The following is a 10,874-nucleotide window of genomic DNA, read 5'->3' as shown; positions in this document are numbered from 1 at the left end:
TTTTTTTTTTATATTCATCACCAAACACGTTCAAGGAATAGGGGAGCAGTTAAACATCTTCTTTTGTGTGAAATTGGGCCAAGTTTTTTTAGGGTGTGTAGTTCTGGTGATGCCCGTATTAGCCATGTGAAGTAAAGGAGAATCAAGGAAAACATGTAGTGAGGCACTGATTTTGGACTTTTTGTGCAGGGAGAAATTAGACAAACGTCAAAACCAAATCGTACCGTGATCCACTTGAATTTTCAACTCTCAAGTAGATTGTTAAACAAAATTACGAAAGATATCATTTTTGGTTATAGTTGTGCCACTCTACTAATATCTTGGCCCAATATCACAACACTGTTCTAGTATACATCAAATACATTGTGGAGCATGGAACTACAATTGAGGCTTTTCCCGCTCTTTACATGTTGTCTTTGTTCTTTTTCAGCCAGGAGTGCTTATTTCTCCCTTTAAGAGACGCTGAATTTGGCTCAGCGAAGATAATCTGAAAGCCTCGAATAATATTCCGATATTTTCTAAGGCGTGCGTTTTGAGTTTGGGCAAAATGCTTTTTAAAAGTGACAATAATGGCACAAATTTTGCCTTTTCTGTTTTGCCTCCTTGTAACGACGAACTGATCTTGACCTATAGAGTTTGATGATATTGGGCATATATTCGTCTCAAATCACTCCGCACAATAAGCTAAGAGGGAAAAGAAGAAAGTTTAATCCTTTTATTTGAATTCTACTTTATCTCTAAAAGACTGGTTGTGGCTTCCGTTATCCCCACCCTAAGTATTTCAAACAGCTAATACTATCCTATTCATCTATTTATTTATTCATTTATTTATCTTGTCCTACCTTTCGCAATAATCTTGCCAAGTCGTGTTATCAGGGAGTTGAATGGCATCGATAGCTTTCCGTACCTCGTACATCTGAAACAGCATTGTCATGAGAAAAATCATCCCAAATACGCCAGAGTCGTCGGTTGTTCTTGCCTGTCTGAAATACTTGGGTTGTAGCATGTTCTCTCCTGTATTGGTAGTGAACAGCACCGAGTGGAAGCGCATCTCCGGCGGGTGGTTGGTCCACAGATAATTAAAGTCCTTTGTAAAATCGGAATTTGACGGGATCCAGAGCTTGATGGCATTGGCCTCCCAATGGAAATTCATTAACCCCACCCCTCCCAACACAGTGGCCAAAAAGGTCAGGGCAATGACCAGATATGGATGCGCGGATACCCATTGGCCATGCCTACTTGTCAATGAAAATAAACATAAACAAACGAATCAGATCCCTGGCTCACGTTAATGGTAATGGTCTTACCGCTTGAAGTAAGCCTCCATCCATTCAGAGACTCGAAATTTCATACTGGACACTCGAGAATGCGACTTTACGCATTCTAACACAAAATCTGCAGGAGTAAAGAAACACACTTGGGGTTATGAAATGCTGCCGGAATGCAATGTTCCCTCGAATTCCTCTGGATGAACTCCGTCAAAATTCGGCTGATTGAATGATAACACTGCCTAGTTTCAGCAGGTAGGTTCGTTCATTGGCCGAGGGTCCAGCTATGAGCTTATTAGGTAGGAGCTATTGAGTAGTCGCTATGTACAATAGCGCCAGTTTGTAGTAATCGAAGAACGTTGTCGAAGTAGATACGTACGTAACATCTTGTCAAACAAAGGATGGCTCTCCAAGACGATAAGAGGTTCAAAACGTCAAACGACAGACTCACACAGCCTAGGCCTCAAATTGAACTGAATAACACATTCAAGACCTAGTGGAATGGGAGGGGCGAGAACTCCAATAATGAGGCCAAATCCTCAATACTTCACAAACAAACATGATCGAAAATTGTGTCAAATAAAAGTGAAACGCAGAGCAATTCTTTCTTTCGGTCTGCCCTCTACGTAAGGGAAGACGACGTACACACATAGAGTGCTACATGCAGCTCAACATGTGAACTTGACAAAATCAAAACGATGATGGACATCCCATCCAGTGACCAAATCTCCAGACAAATTCATGCTCCTTCCTTGTAAAGTTGCTTGGAGTGTACATACTGTAGATCTCGGCATGTGGGTCGAATAAAACAAGATTTTCGAGAACAAGAAGAACGATAACTTTACCCCGATCATCTCCGACGGCAACAGGAACTGATAAACAAGGCAGGAAATCAGCTAGAGAAGCTCACAGGAGAAAGCGAATTTTGAAGGGAGAGAGAGCATTGGTCACGGAAATGGCGGGAGGTTCAAATGATAGATACCCAGTCTGATGAGAACCTTTCCTCTATCAGCCCAATCATCAGAAGAGTGGCCTGATTTTGGCCAATGCTCTCCAACCAATGAACAGGTTTGACTACGGCCAAGTCTGCTCATGTTGGCAAGGGTGGAAGTTGGAAGGTGGAGAGAGAGCAATGCTTAGATAATAACCATGTGGTAGTACACTGTTGATTCTGGTTGGTGGCGATTCCTTAACCTTGTCTGCATTCGAAATCCCCAACCTGAATATATCTTTTTTCCCCTTTTGAATATGCTTTTCGCTTCCCAGATTTCAAATTTCAAAAAAAGCATGAGGTATGTTATTCCCCCCTAAGATTGATACTGTTGACCTTTATGTAGTTCAAATTTGGAAAAGAAATGATTTTCCTATTATGCCTTTCCATTAGCGCAGCCAAGTGAACAGTGACAAGAATGGGAATAATGCACTGTTAGGCAAATAAAAAATATTATTACTGATTAAGGTATATAAGGTAATCAAAAATTTCAAGATTGTTCGAAACACAGTTATAGCTATAGATTTAGCGAAGTATGGTCTTGATGAAGTAAAAAACCTGAAATATTACTCATGTAAAATTTGAGTAAAAGTAATTGTAACGAGAAACCCCCATTTCATTTTTTGTAAGTAATTGTTATGTAATGAATTTCTCTTTTTGGACAAAGTAATTGGAAGGGTAATCCGTTCCTCTCATTGAGGAACGACTAACACCCTGCTATTTTTTATATAAAAAATGGTTGTCGTCAATTGCTTAGGCGGCGGGCCGGGTAGCTAAATGCAATGAGATCAAAGTATTCTGTTCGAGATTAGGTGACCTTTTGAACCGGTTTCCAGAGAAATCCTCCGACCTTGATTTCCCTTTGGAAGGGTGAAAATCAAGTTTAGTGCAACATTTTTCGTTGCCAAATGCGATTGGCAACGATTCATTGGAGTGAAACGGTGAAGCAACATGAGGCAAATTGGCCTCCTGCATTTTTGGGCATTGTACTTCATTCATGTGGTCCGATCGGAACAGGTTTGTTGGTTTTAACAGTTGGTTTCATCGCCAAATGGTTACCGTGATTTTTGTTCAGTTCGTGAATGATTATCACCCAACCTCTGCAACCCTTTCGATGTTTTCACTTCATTCCAGTTCGATATTCCCAATGCCGATGGTAATCATATGCAGGTCATTTTCTCAGAGGAACTTCAGAAATTCGTTCTGAAACCGGCTAAAGGTCATGTCATTACCAAATACGATTTCTTAGAGGTAGATCTCATACAGTCTAAGGCACAAGTAAGAAAGTTAGCTTGAACATACAATCCACATTTGTTGCTTTTTAGGGCAAAATTGGCTATCTTAATTTTTGGGAAAACTATTGCATCATCCTTCCATTGGATGCCCAAACTCTCAGCTTTCAGGACCATTTGTCAAGGCTAAAATCTGGAATCCTTCCCAAAGATAGATTATCAGACACCATTTATGTTGAAGAGTCATTTCCCAAGGTGAAGATTGCATGGAACAAAATATGGGGCTCCCAATTTGATTCGAGTATTATTTCTAGTTCGACGACGCCTTGTGCGACCGACTACCTCGGTATGATGTGGTCAATAAAGGTAAGGTGTAACTTCAAACTCGAGTTAAACCTGACTCTTTAAAGTCTTGCTTTGGATCAGTTCTAAACCGGTCCAAAAGATCGGTAGAAGATCCAAACATTTGGTACTATCGGCGACACGCCAGGCGTTTCTCCGGGCAAACCCAATCCCAATTGATGAGACACAGGAATTGTCCAAATGGCAGAAACTGCGATGAAAATGATGAAGCTACCGCTCGAGCGTCAAGTGATGGCGTGGAATCGACGGTTTTAGCCGGTGGAAACTCCATGGGACAAGCCCAAAGTCAAATGTTTCCTTGGATTAGTCCTTACAACAACAACTTTGGGTCCGGTTCCACTTTGAACTCGCAATCAAGAGGCGATCCAATTGACGCCCACGGAATGGCAGCAGGTCAACCACCCAAGTATTTGACAATGAAAACAGTGCTAACATTTGTTAAGCCAGTCTCATTTAGGGTTACTTTTATTTCCCCAGTCATGCCGGGAATTATGGAGACCAAATTCCAACTGTGGGCCAAAGCCATCACCAGAATCTTAATTCAGGACCTTCACCCCCGGGGAACACACATCACGTTCCATATCAGGAAAGGTCTACTCCATTTACTGACAAACATCGTTATGGAGCCCCTGGGACGGTTGGTGGTATTCGTCAAGGTAACAGGGATCCAAGTGGTTCCAGGGGGTTCAGTGGGGACCCAAACTCGGGACATGTTGCCAAATATGTTCCATCGAATGGTTTCGCCAATCAACCTTTTGTGGCAAATGATGGCTTGTCGCGAAGGACAGGATCGTTTCAACCGGGCACTAATGTTTATCAAGACAAGCAGAGCGAAGAAAGATCCCAAGCATCCAGTCAGGTTCGACACGGTGGACAAGGGTCCATGGCATCCGCCTCAAGTGGGGGTGGATATGGTGCTGGTGCAACGCAAAGCCAGGTTCAAGGATCCTACTCTGGGACTGGGTCATTCTCTGGTCAATCCCAATCCAGTGGGGGTTGGGGCCAATCCTCGGCCAGCAATATTCAAGCTGGTCCAGCTGGTAGCTCAAGTCAAGCGGGTACTTCAATCAATGCTCGATCGGGTTCGCAGACCCAAGTTCAAGTGGGACCATCGGGGAATTCCGCCATTAACAGTCAGAGCTTATATAGACACGGAGGCTCGAGTACCAACTTACAAGCCAATCAAAGAGGTGGCCAAGTTGGGGCTCAAGCCACTGGAGAAGGGGCAACCAATAGCCAGGCCCAAATCAGGTTTCAACCAGGAGCGAATGCTCAAAATGGATTTTTAGGTGGAGGTCAAGCTTCCGCCCAAAGTCAAGGGTACATGGGACAAGCTCAGAGTCAATTGTTCGGTAATCTGGATAATGGAAAAATGTATTCTGGGGCTGCTCAAGCAGGCTCTGGAACTAGAAGAGGACAGCATGGCTCCTCCACTAGAAATGAGGTCAGAAACAACGGTGATCAACCACCAAACACTGGTTCAACAGACCAAGTTGGGATGCATCATAATCAAAATCGGAGAAAGCAATTTGGATACAGGGGCGTATCTGAACATCGACCCCAACCAATGGACGAGCACATCCAATCCTCACAGAGTGACTACCATTATGCTCCTGGCACGAGACACCGATCAAACGGTCAACACTCTCTACCTCAGAACAATGGTTATACGACTGGACACTCTGGAACTGCTCAGACCAATGACCAATTAACACCCATTTATCAAAGGCGTAACACAAATCAAGAGACACCGCCATTGCAACCCGTTTCCGCCGCGACATATGCGCCACAACCCCCTGGAACAGGTGGCTATCCATCAGATCCAATGTCAAGCTACCCCCAAGAGGCATCCACACGTCAGTCTCCAAATCCAGTTGGACAGCCTTCACCACGCCCAAACTACCAACAGTCTCAGAATGCTTATGTCAATCACATGAGAGTGCAAGGAAATCCTGAAGTTAGATATTCCAACGATGCTAGTAACACAGCCAATGGAAAGTTGTATGAGGCTGGTCAGCAAGTTCCAGGATTTCCAGGGTACAAAGTTCCCAATGGATACCGAGCTCGAGTAATTTCCAGTGAATCAGAAAGTGCCAGTGCCACTGTTCAAGGTCCAGGACAAGCCCAAACCCAAACTTTGAACATCAATTTCCCTTCCCAAAATCGGTATCCATCACAAACGCCCGGTCACTTTGATCGGTCAAATGACGAGACCCATCATGCAAGGCAGTCACCTAAAGAGACGTATACAAGAAGGCCCAACCCAAGTCTTTCGAATCCATACCAAGGCCAAGAAGCAAATAAGGTTCCAGTGGCAATTCCAGGTCAAATTCCGAATGGAGGAGCTCAAACAGACAATGAACTGACAAACTATTACGATTATTATGATTCTTACGGGAACGAACCCGAGTATTATTATGATGATATTCAAGGCAAGCCTCCTAAGAAAGATCCGAACCAAATTATTTCAAGCTCTCGACCTGTTGTAACCCCGCCTCCAACGTTTTCAACGGGCTCAAACATAAAAGGTTACCAAACACCTCGCCCTCCATTCGGAGAAGGTCAAGAACGGGGAGATATTTCATCCAGTTCGAGTTCCTCAAGACCGGACTCACAAATTGGTTCCACAGGCCATCCGCCTTGGCCGTACAGCAGAGAAGGTCAAGAACGGGGAGATATTTCATCCAGTTCGAGTTCCTCAAGACCGGACTCACAAATTGGTTCCACAGGCAGACCTGTATCCTCAAGTGAAGGCACCAACGTCGCGTCAAGAAGACAGCCTACTGACGAGTCAAGATGCCAGGGTTTTGGGAACAATCCATGCTATAATAAGCCCTACTCTGGATCTTTCCAAATCACCGGTCAAGGAACTTACCAATATGTTCCCAGTTCAAGTGGGAACTATCGGAGCCATAGCTCAACCTACGGGGGTCATTTTAAGGTATCGTTTGGAGGTGCAAACTTAGGTAATATATCAGGATAAGTTACTAGATAATCTCGTCTTTGCAGGTGAGACCATCAGGAGAAGACGAAAAGGACGATTCGACATGGAAAGAAACCAATTACAGCCAGGCTTCCACTTGCGGTTATTTCACGTTCTCCTGCAACATCGCTTTAGGATCCGATCGACGCACAAAAATATGCTTCAAGGATCCCAATCAGTGCAATTCTTAACGAGAACATATTTTGGGAGAATGAAACATTATAGAAATATGCTCCAACCATCGCAATAAGCGAAATTAGTTATAAAAGATCTGACCTACAAGTATAAGATATTGCATGCAACGGATATTTGGTTTCTTTTGAATAACGGCATTTGGTTGTTCCCGGACTGAGCGAGAGCATCAGAGACATTTGTGCATTAAGCAACGACGGGTTCAAGATTGCATTTCCCTATACTTCATTCTCTCGTGGCATCCTCCTCCCTTTAGGAGAGCCTCGAATTTGCACCACTGATTCACCGTCACCATCCGGCTTGTTTGCATATTTGAGCACACCAACGATTCACTGGCTTCCTTCTTTCCTCAACAATGTTGACCACACATGATGTTTAACAAACGGTACATAATTGAGGGCTTTCTTATTAGGAATTGTGGTCGTCCTCTGTCGCTACTGATGAACAATTGGACCTGTGGAAACAAAGGGGCTTAATCAACCCCCTACCTGCAGACCAGAGGGTGAACATGAGGCGCTTAATCCTCGTTTCCCTCGAGCTCATTGTGCGCATGCGGCATGTGAGGACGGCAAGCAGAATGAGGTTAAGGGGAGAGAATCCAGACAATGCGTACGACGACCCTGAATCCCATTGGTCGGGTGAGAGTGGAGCGACCAATGAGGACCGAGGAGAAAGTTCCCTGTCTAGACAGGGTTTTGGGATCTTCGCTAGGAAAAGGGAACAGGAGGGTGGAATGGCGACGAGAGGGGCACAGGGGCAGGAGAACAAGGAGGGTGGTTTTTGTGGAACATCAAGGGAATTCGGCGAGGTCGCTTCTGCTCTTCCTCACTTCCAAGGATCTGTTGTTTTGAGGTCGGTTGACGAGGGTGCGCCAGGTTCCTCGAAAGCAGTTCCTGAGCACTGATATTCTCTCGAGAGTAGAACTGATTTGTATGGCAGTGATAATTTATGGCAGGGAGTGCTGCGTACATGACAGTTTATGATGTCCATTCTTGGCATCAACTCATATTTAGAACCATCCAGATCCAATCAATTCTGACCCTCTTGGTCCTCGGCTATTTTATAGTTTGGGTTGAAGCGCTGTTTAAACGTCATCAGCTATGCCTAATGACACAAGGGAAGAATAAATTTTCCCACCGTGGAGCAAAAATGAGAGCCCATAGAGTCAAATTCTACGATGTGTTCGTGAATCGGTGATCTCGTTTCTCCGTCAGACAGTCTGAAAAATCGAGCCAGAGGGATGTGAAAAGGGGTTGAATTTGAAGGAACGAGGGCACGAGGACCGACCGCGGATGGATCAGACATTGGCAGGAATCAGCCTCCCTCAAAGGGACCTCGAGGGTTGATGCTGTTGTTGTTGGAGTGGTATTAGTAATACGTAGCAGTCAGTAGAGAAGTAGAACATTCACAACGACGGTGTCGCCGCCTCGCCCGAGATCCTAAAGTGGGCTAGTCGAGCTCCAAGTCGTGGAAACGTTCCCGCGTTGTTGCGAAGGGGGGTGGAAAAAAAAAACCCTCGAGATCCTGCATTTCTGCCTCCATGTGACCTAATACATGAAGGATCAGTCAGTCTGCTTTGGACGTCCAAGTCAAGATGGCGAAAAAGCATCTCCTACCAATAGGATTGAATCTTGTGATGGAGCCGTGCTTGGACCAGGTGTCCATATTTGTGAGTTCCGGCCAAGGCCGACATCGGTCCAAATTGACAACCACCTCTCAATTGAGGGCCTTGTTCGAGGCTCAGGGACGTTTACCTCATTCCCGTGTGATGATGCCGCCCCCGCCTCCGCCTCAAAACGAGTTCTTTAATTCATCCAATGAAGTGTTCAACGAAATCGAATACGCCATCGATGGCAAAGAACCGGGGGATACGGGACCAAAGCCTGGATCGAAGTTAGGTAAGCTCCGAGACCATTTACTTGAGGTCGCGTGCTTGTCAATAGATACTTAATGGCCTGCATTTGAAATGCACTTTTCTCTGTGGTGGGTGAGTGTGAAAGGGTGTGATCATTATCGCTCTCGACACTCTCCTGTTATCATGATAAGATAGCCGTCAAGCCTTGAGTCCAGTAAAGTTGTCCAAGGGGAGAGAACGAGGACGAACACGAGGGAAAAAGAAGCTCCGATCTTTGAAGGCTACTGCCAACCTCTTGCTCCCCCAATGGCTGGTTTCATTTTGCTCCCCTAGTTTTTGTTCGTCTGGGACATGAAATGTCCCGCTAACAACCCCGCTATGAACGAGATTTTTTTATATTAGCATTGCTTTCACATGACACAATCATAAAATATCAGTTGGCTGATCGTAAAAAAGCATCATGGACGTTGAATGACATAATTTGAGAGGATGCCCTTTGAGCTAAAATCACACAAACAAAGGCCTTTCAATTGAAACGAAGGGCGTGAAGACCCTGACTTTTAGTATTCGACTTGTTCTTTATTCCTTCAATCAATTCAGATGACATTTCACCCTCTCTCTGTGACAATGCACCATAAACAACAACATGCTCTTAGGCAACTAATGTTCCCCTGACGGATTTGATATCAAAATATGATGCCATAACCCACTCATAAAAAATAAACCAAAAGCAGACCAACGGGGTAATGGACGTCCTGGAAGAGTTTGGTCGAAATGTATGTCAGAGGGACACATCAATAAACAAATATGGAACATTTGCCACGCGTGCACGGCTCTTCTCGTATTTCTCGCTCGCATCATTCGTTCCCGCTTTCACTCTTACTCTCGTTCAATTCACAATCAACAAGGCTGGCGACGGAAGAAGGGAACAAAAAGAGGGAGGACAATAATAGAATGTACGAGTACTTACAGTTCTAGGGGAACGGGTTCCAATTGGGAAGTCTCGACAATTGGAAAACGAGCCATCATTGTTAAGTCATTCATATTTATTGGTTGAAGGTCATTGATTGGATATGAACGTCGTTATGATCATATACCTGTACGCTACATTAAATCATGAACCCAAAAATGTTGATAATGTTTACGCCTAAATAAAGTTTTTGCTTTTGATAACCACTAGTGTTATCAACATGTACGTAAGTTATCTCAGTTTATGATTATGATTGTGTCTTTCACATTCTACTCGAGGCTTCTATTTTCAATGAATATTGTGTCTTTCTCGAAAATGTTCCATGAATGAGCTTGAAAGAAAGTGGTTGAGTAGTCTCATCGTTTCCACCCCTTTTAACCCAACATGGGTTCCATGTGGGGCTCGTTTTGCGTTCCCCGAAATAGGCAGCATGAAGCTCTCTATTCGCAAATGTCGGTCCGATGACGCACAGCAAACTTGGCACACTTGGAGCACTTGACGCAGGGATCCAAATGGACCCTCCCATAGCAACGCCATGTGCTGTCGAGATCATCTAGAAACTAACTGCTCTAATAAATGCCATTCATTTTCCCTCGAGGGACATGGTTATGACTTTATTGTGCCGTCTTTTTGGTACATCGGTAACATACCGTCGTTGGTTGGAACGTCCTGAGGTAGTTTCCAAGTGGAACAAAGAGCCACTGTATGTGCCTCACCTTGAAAAAAGCCACCCTCCCTTCTCTAATATTCTCTTTGTTACATGGCACAAGCCGGATGATTATAAAGCGAGAGCTTGTGGTAACAGTTCCGTAGAGAACCTCGAAATCGAAATCCATCCTCCCCAATAGGAACTGATGTAAAGAGAATCTTCTTTGTTTCAAAAGTCTAGCCGTGTCTCTATTATTCCGCTAAGAAGCCTTTACGGTACGGTTTTTTCCCCCAAAAGGTGTGGTAAACAGATCTTAGCGAGGTCTCTTCAAAAGAAGCGCATTCAAAAATCTTCAAATGCCAAGATTTCAG

At 44.3% G+C, this 10,874-nt stretch overlaps 2 protein-coding genes across 2 annotated transcripts in view; one reads left to right on the top strand and one right to left on the bottom strand.

The window, feature by feature from the left end:
* Nucleotides 1-2,088, bottom strand: part of LOC131885183 (patched domain-containing protein 3-like) — a gene marked incomplete in the record, with an annotated part of 28,156 nt that extends 26,068 nt beyond the window's left edge. Inside the window, 4 exon segments of the mRNA XM_059233135.1 lie at nucleotides 843-916; nucleotides 980-1,235; nucleotides 1,308-1,395; nucleotides 1,648-2,088. Of these exon segments, the coding sequence (XP_059089118.1) occupies nucleotides 843-916; nucleotides 980-1,235; nucleotides 1,308-1,395; nucleotides 1,648-1,654 (425 nt within the window).
* Nucleotides 2,089-3,116: 1,028 nt separating this feature from the next.
* Nucleotides 3,117-7,143, top strand: LOC131885196 (uncharacterized). The gene is made up of 8 exons (XM_059233154.1): nucleotides 3,117-3,276; nucleotides 3,394-3,510; nucleotides 3,585-3,746; nucleotides 3,806-3,857; nucleotides 3,918-4,260; nucleotides 4,332-6,415; nucleotides 6,515-6,795; nucleotides 6,864-7,143. The coding sequence occupies exons 1-8, from the start codon at nucleotides 3,211-3,213 to the stop codon at nucleotides 7,026-7,028; spliced, it is 3,270 nt and encodes a 1,089-aa protein (XP_059089137.1). The 5' UTR covers nucleotides 3,117-3,210; the 3' UTR covers nucleotides 7,029-7,143.
* The last annotated feature ends 3,731 nt before the right edge of the window (nucleotides 7,144-10,874 follow it).

Source organism: Tigriopus californicus, chromosome 8 (assembly GCF_007210705.1).
Source record: "Tigriopus californicus strain San Diego chromosome 8, Tcal_SD_v2.1, whole genome shotgun sequence".
NCBI classification, from domain to species: domain Eukaryota; kingdom Metazoa; phylum Arthropoda; class Copepoda; order Harpacticoida; family Harpacticidae; genus Tigriopus; species Tigriopus californicus.
This window is presented reverse-complemented; position numbering and strand designations above follow the sequence as displayed.

Excerpts from the sequence above, each read along its gene's own strand:
- LOC131885196 (XM_059233154.1), top strand. The coding sequence starts at position 3,211 with ATGAGGCAAATTGGCCTCCTGCATTTTTGGGCATTGTACTTCATTCAT. Across the intron at positions 6,416-6,514 it reads TCGCCCTCCATTCGGAGAAG|GTCAAGAACGGGGAGATATT; the intron begins GTCAAGAACGGG and ends ACAGCAGAGAAG. Across the intron at positions 6,796-6,863 it reads CCTACGGGGGTCATTTTAAG|GTGAGACCATCAGGAGAAGA; the intron begins GTATCGTTTGGA and ends TCGTCTTTGCAG.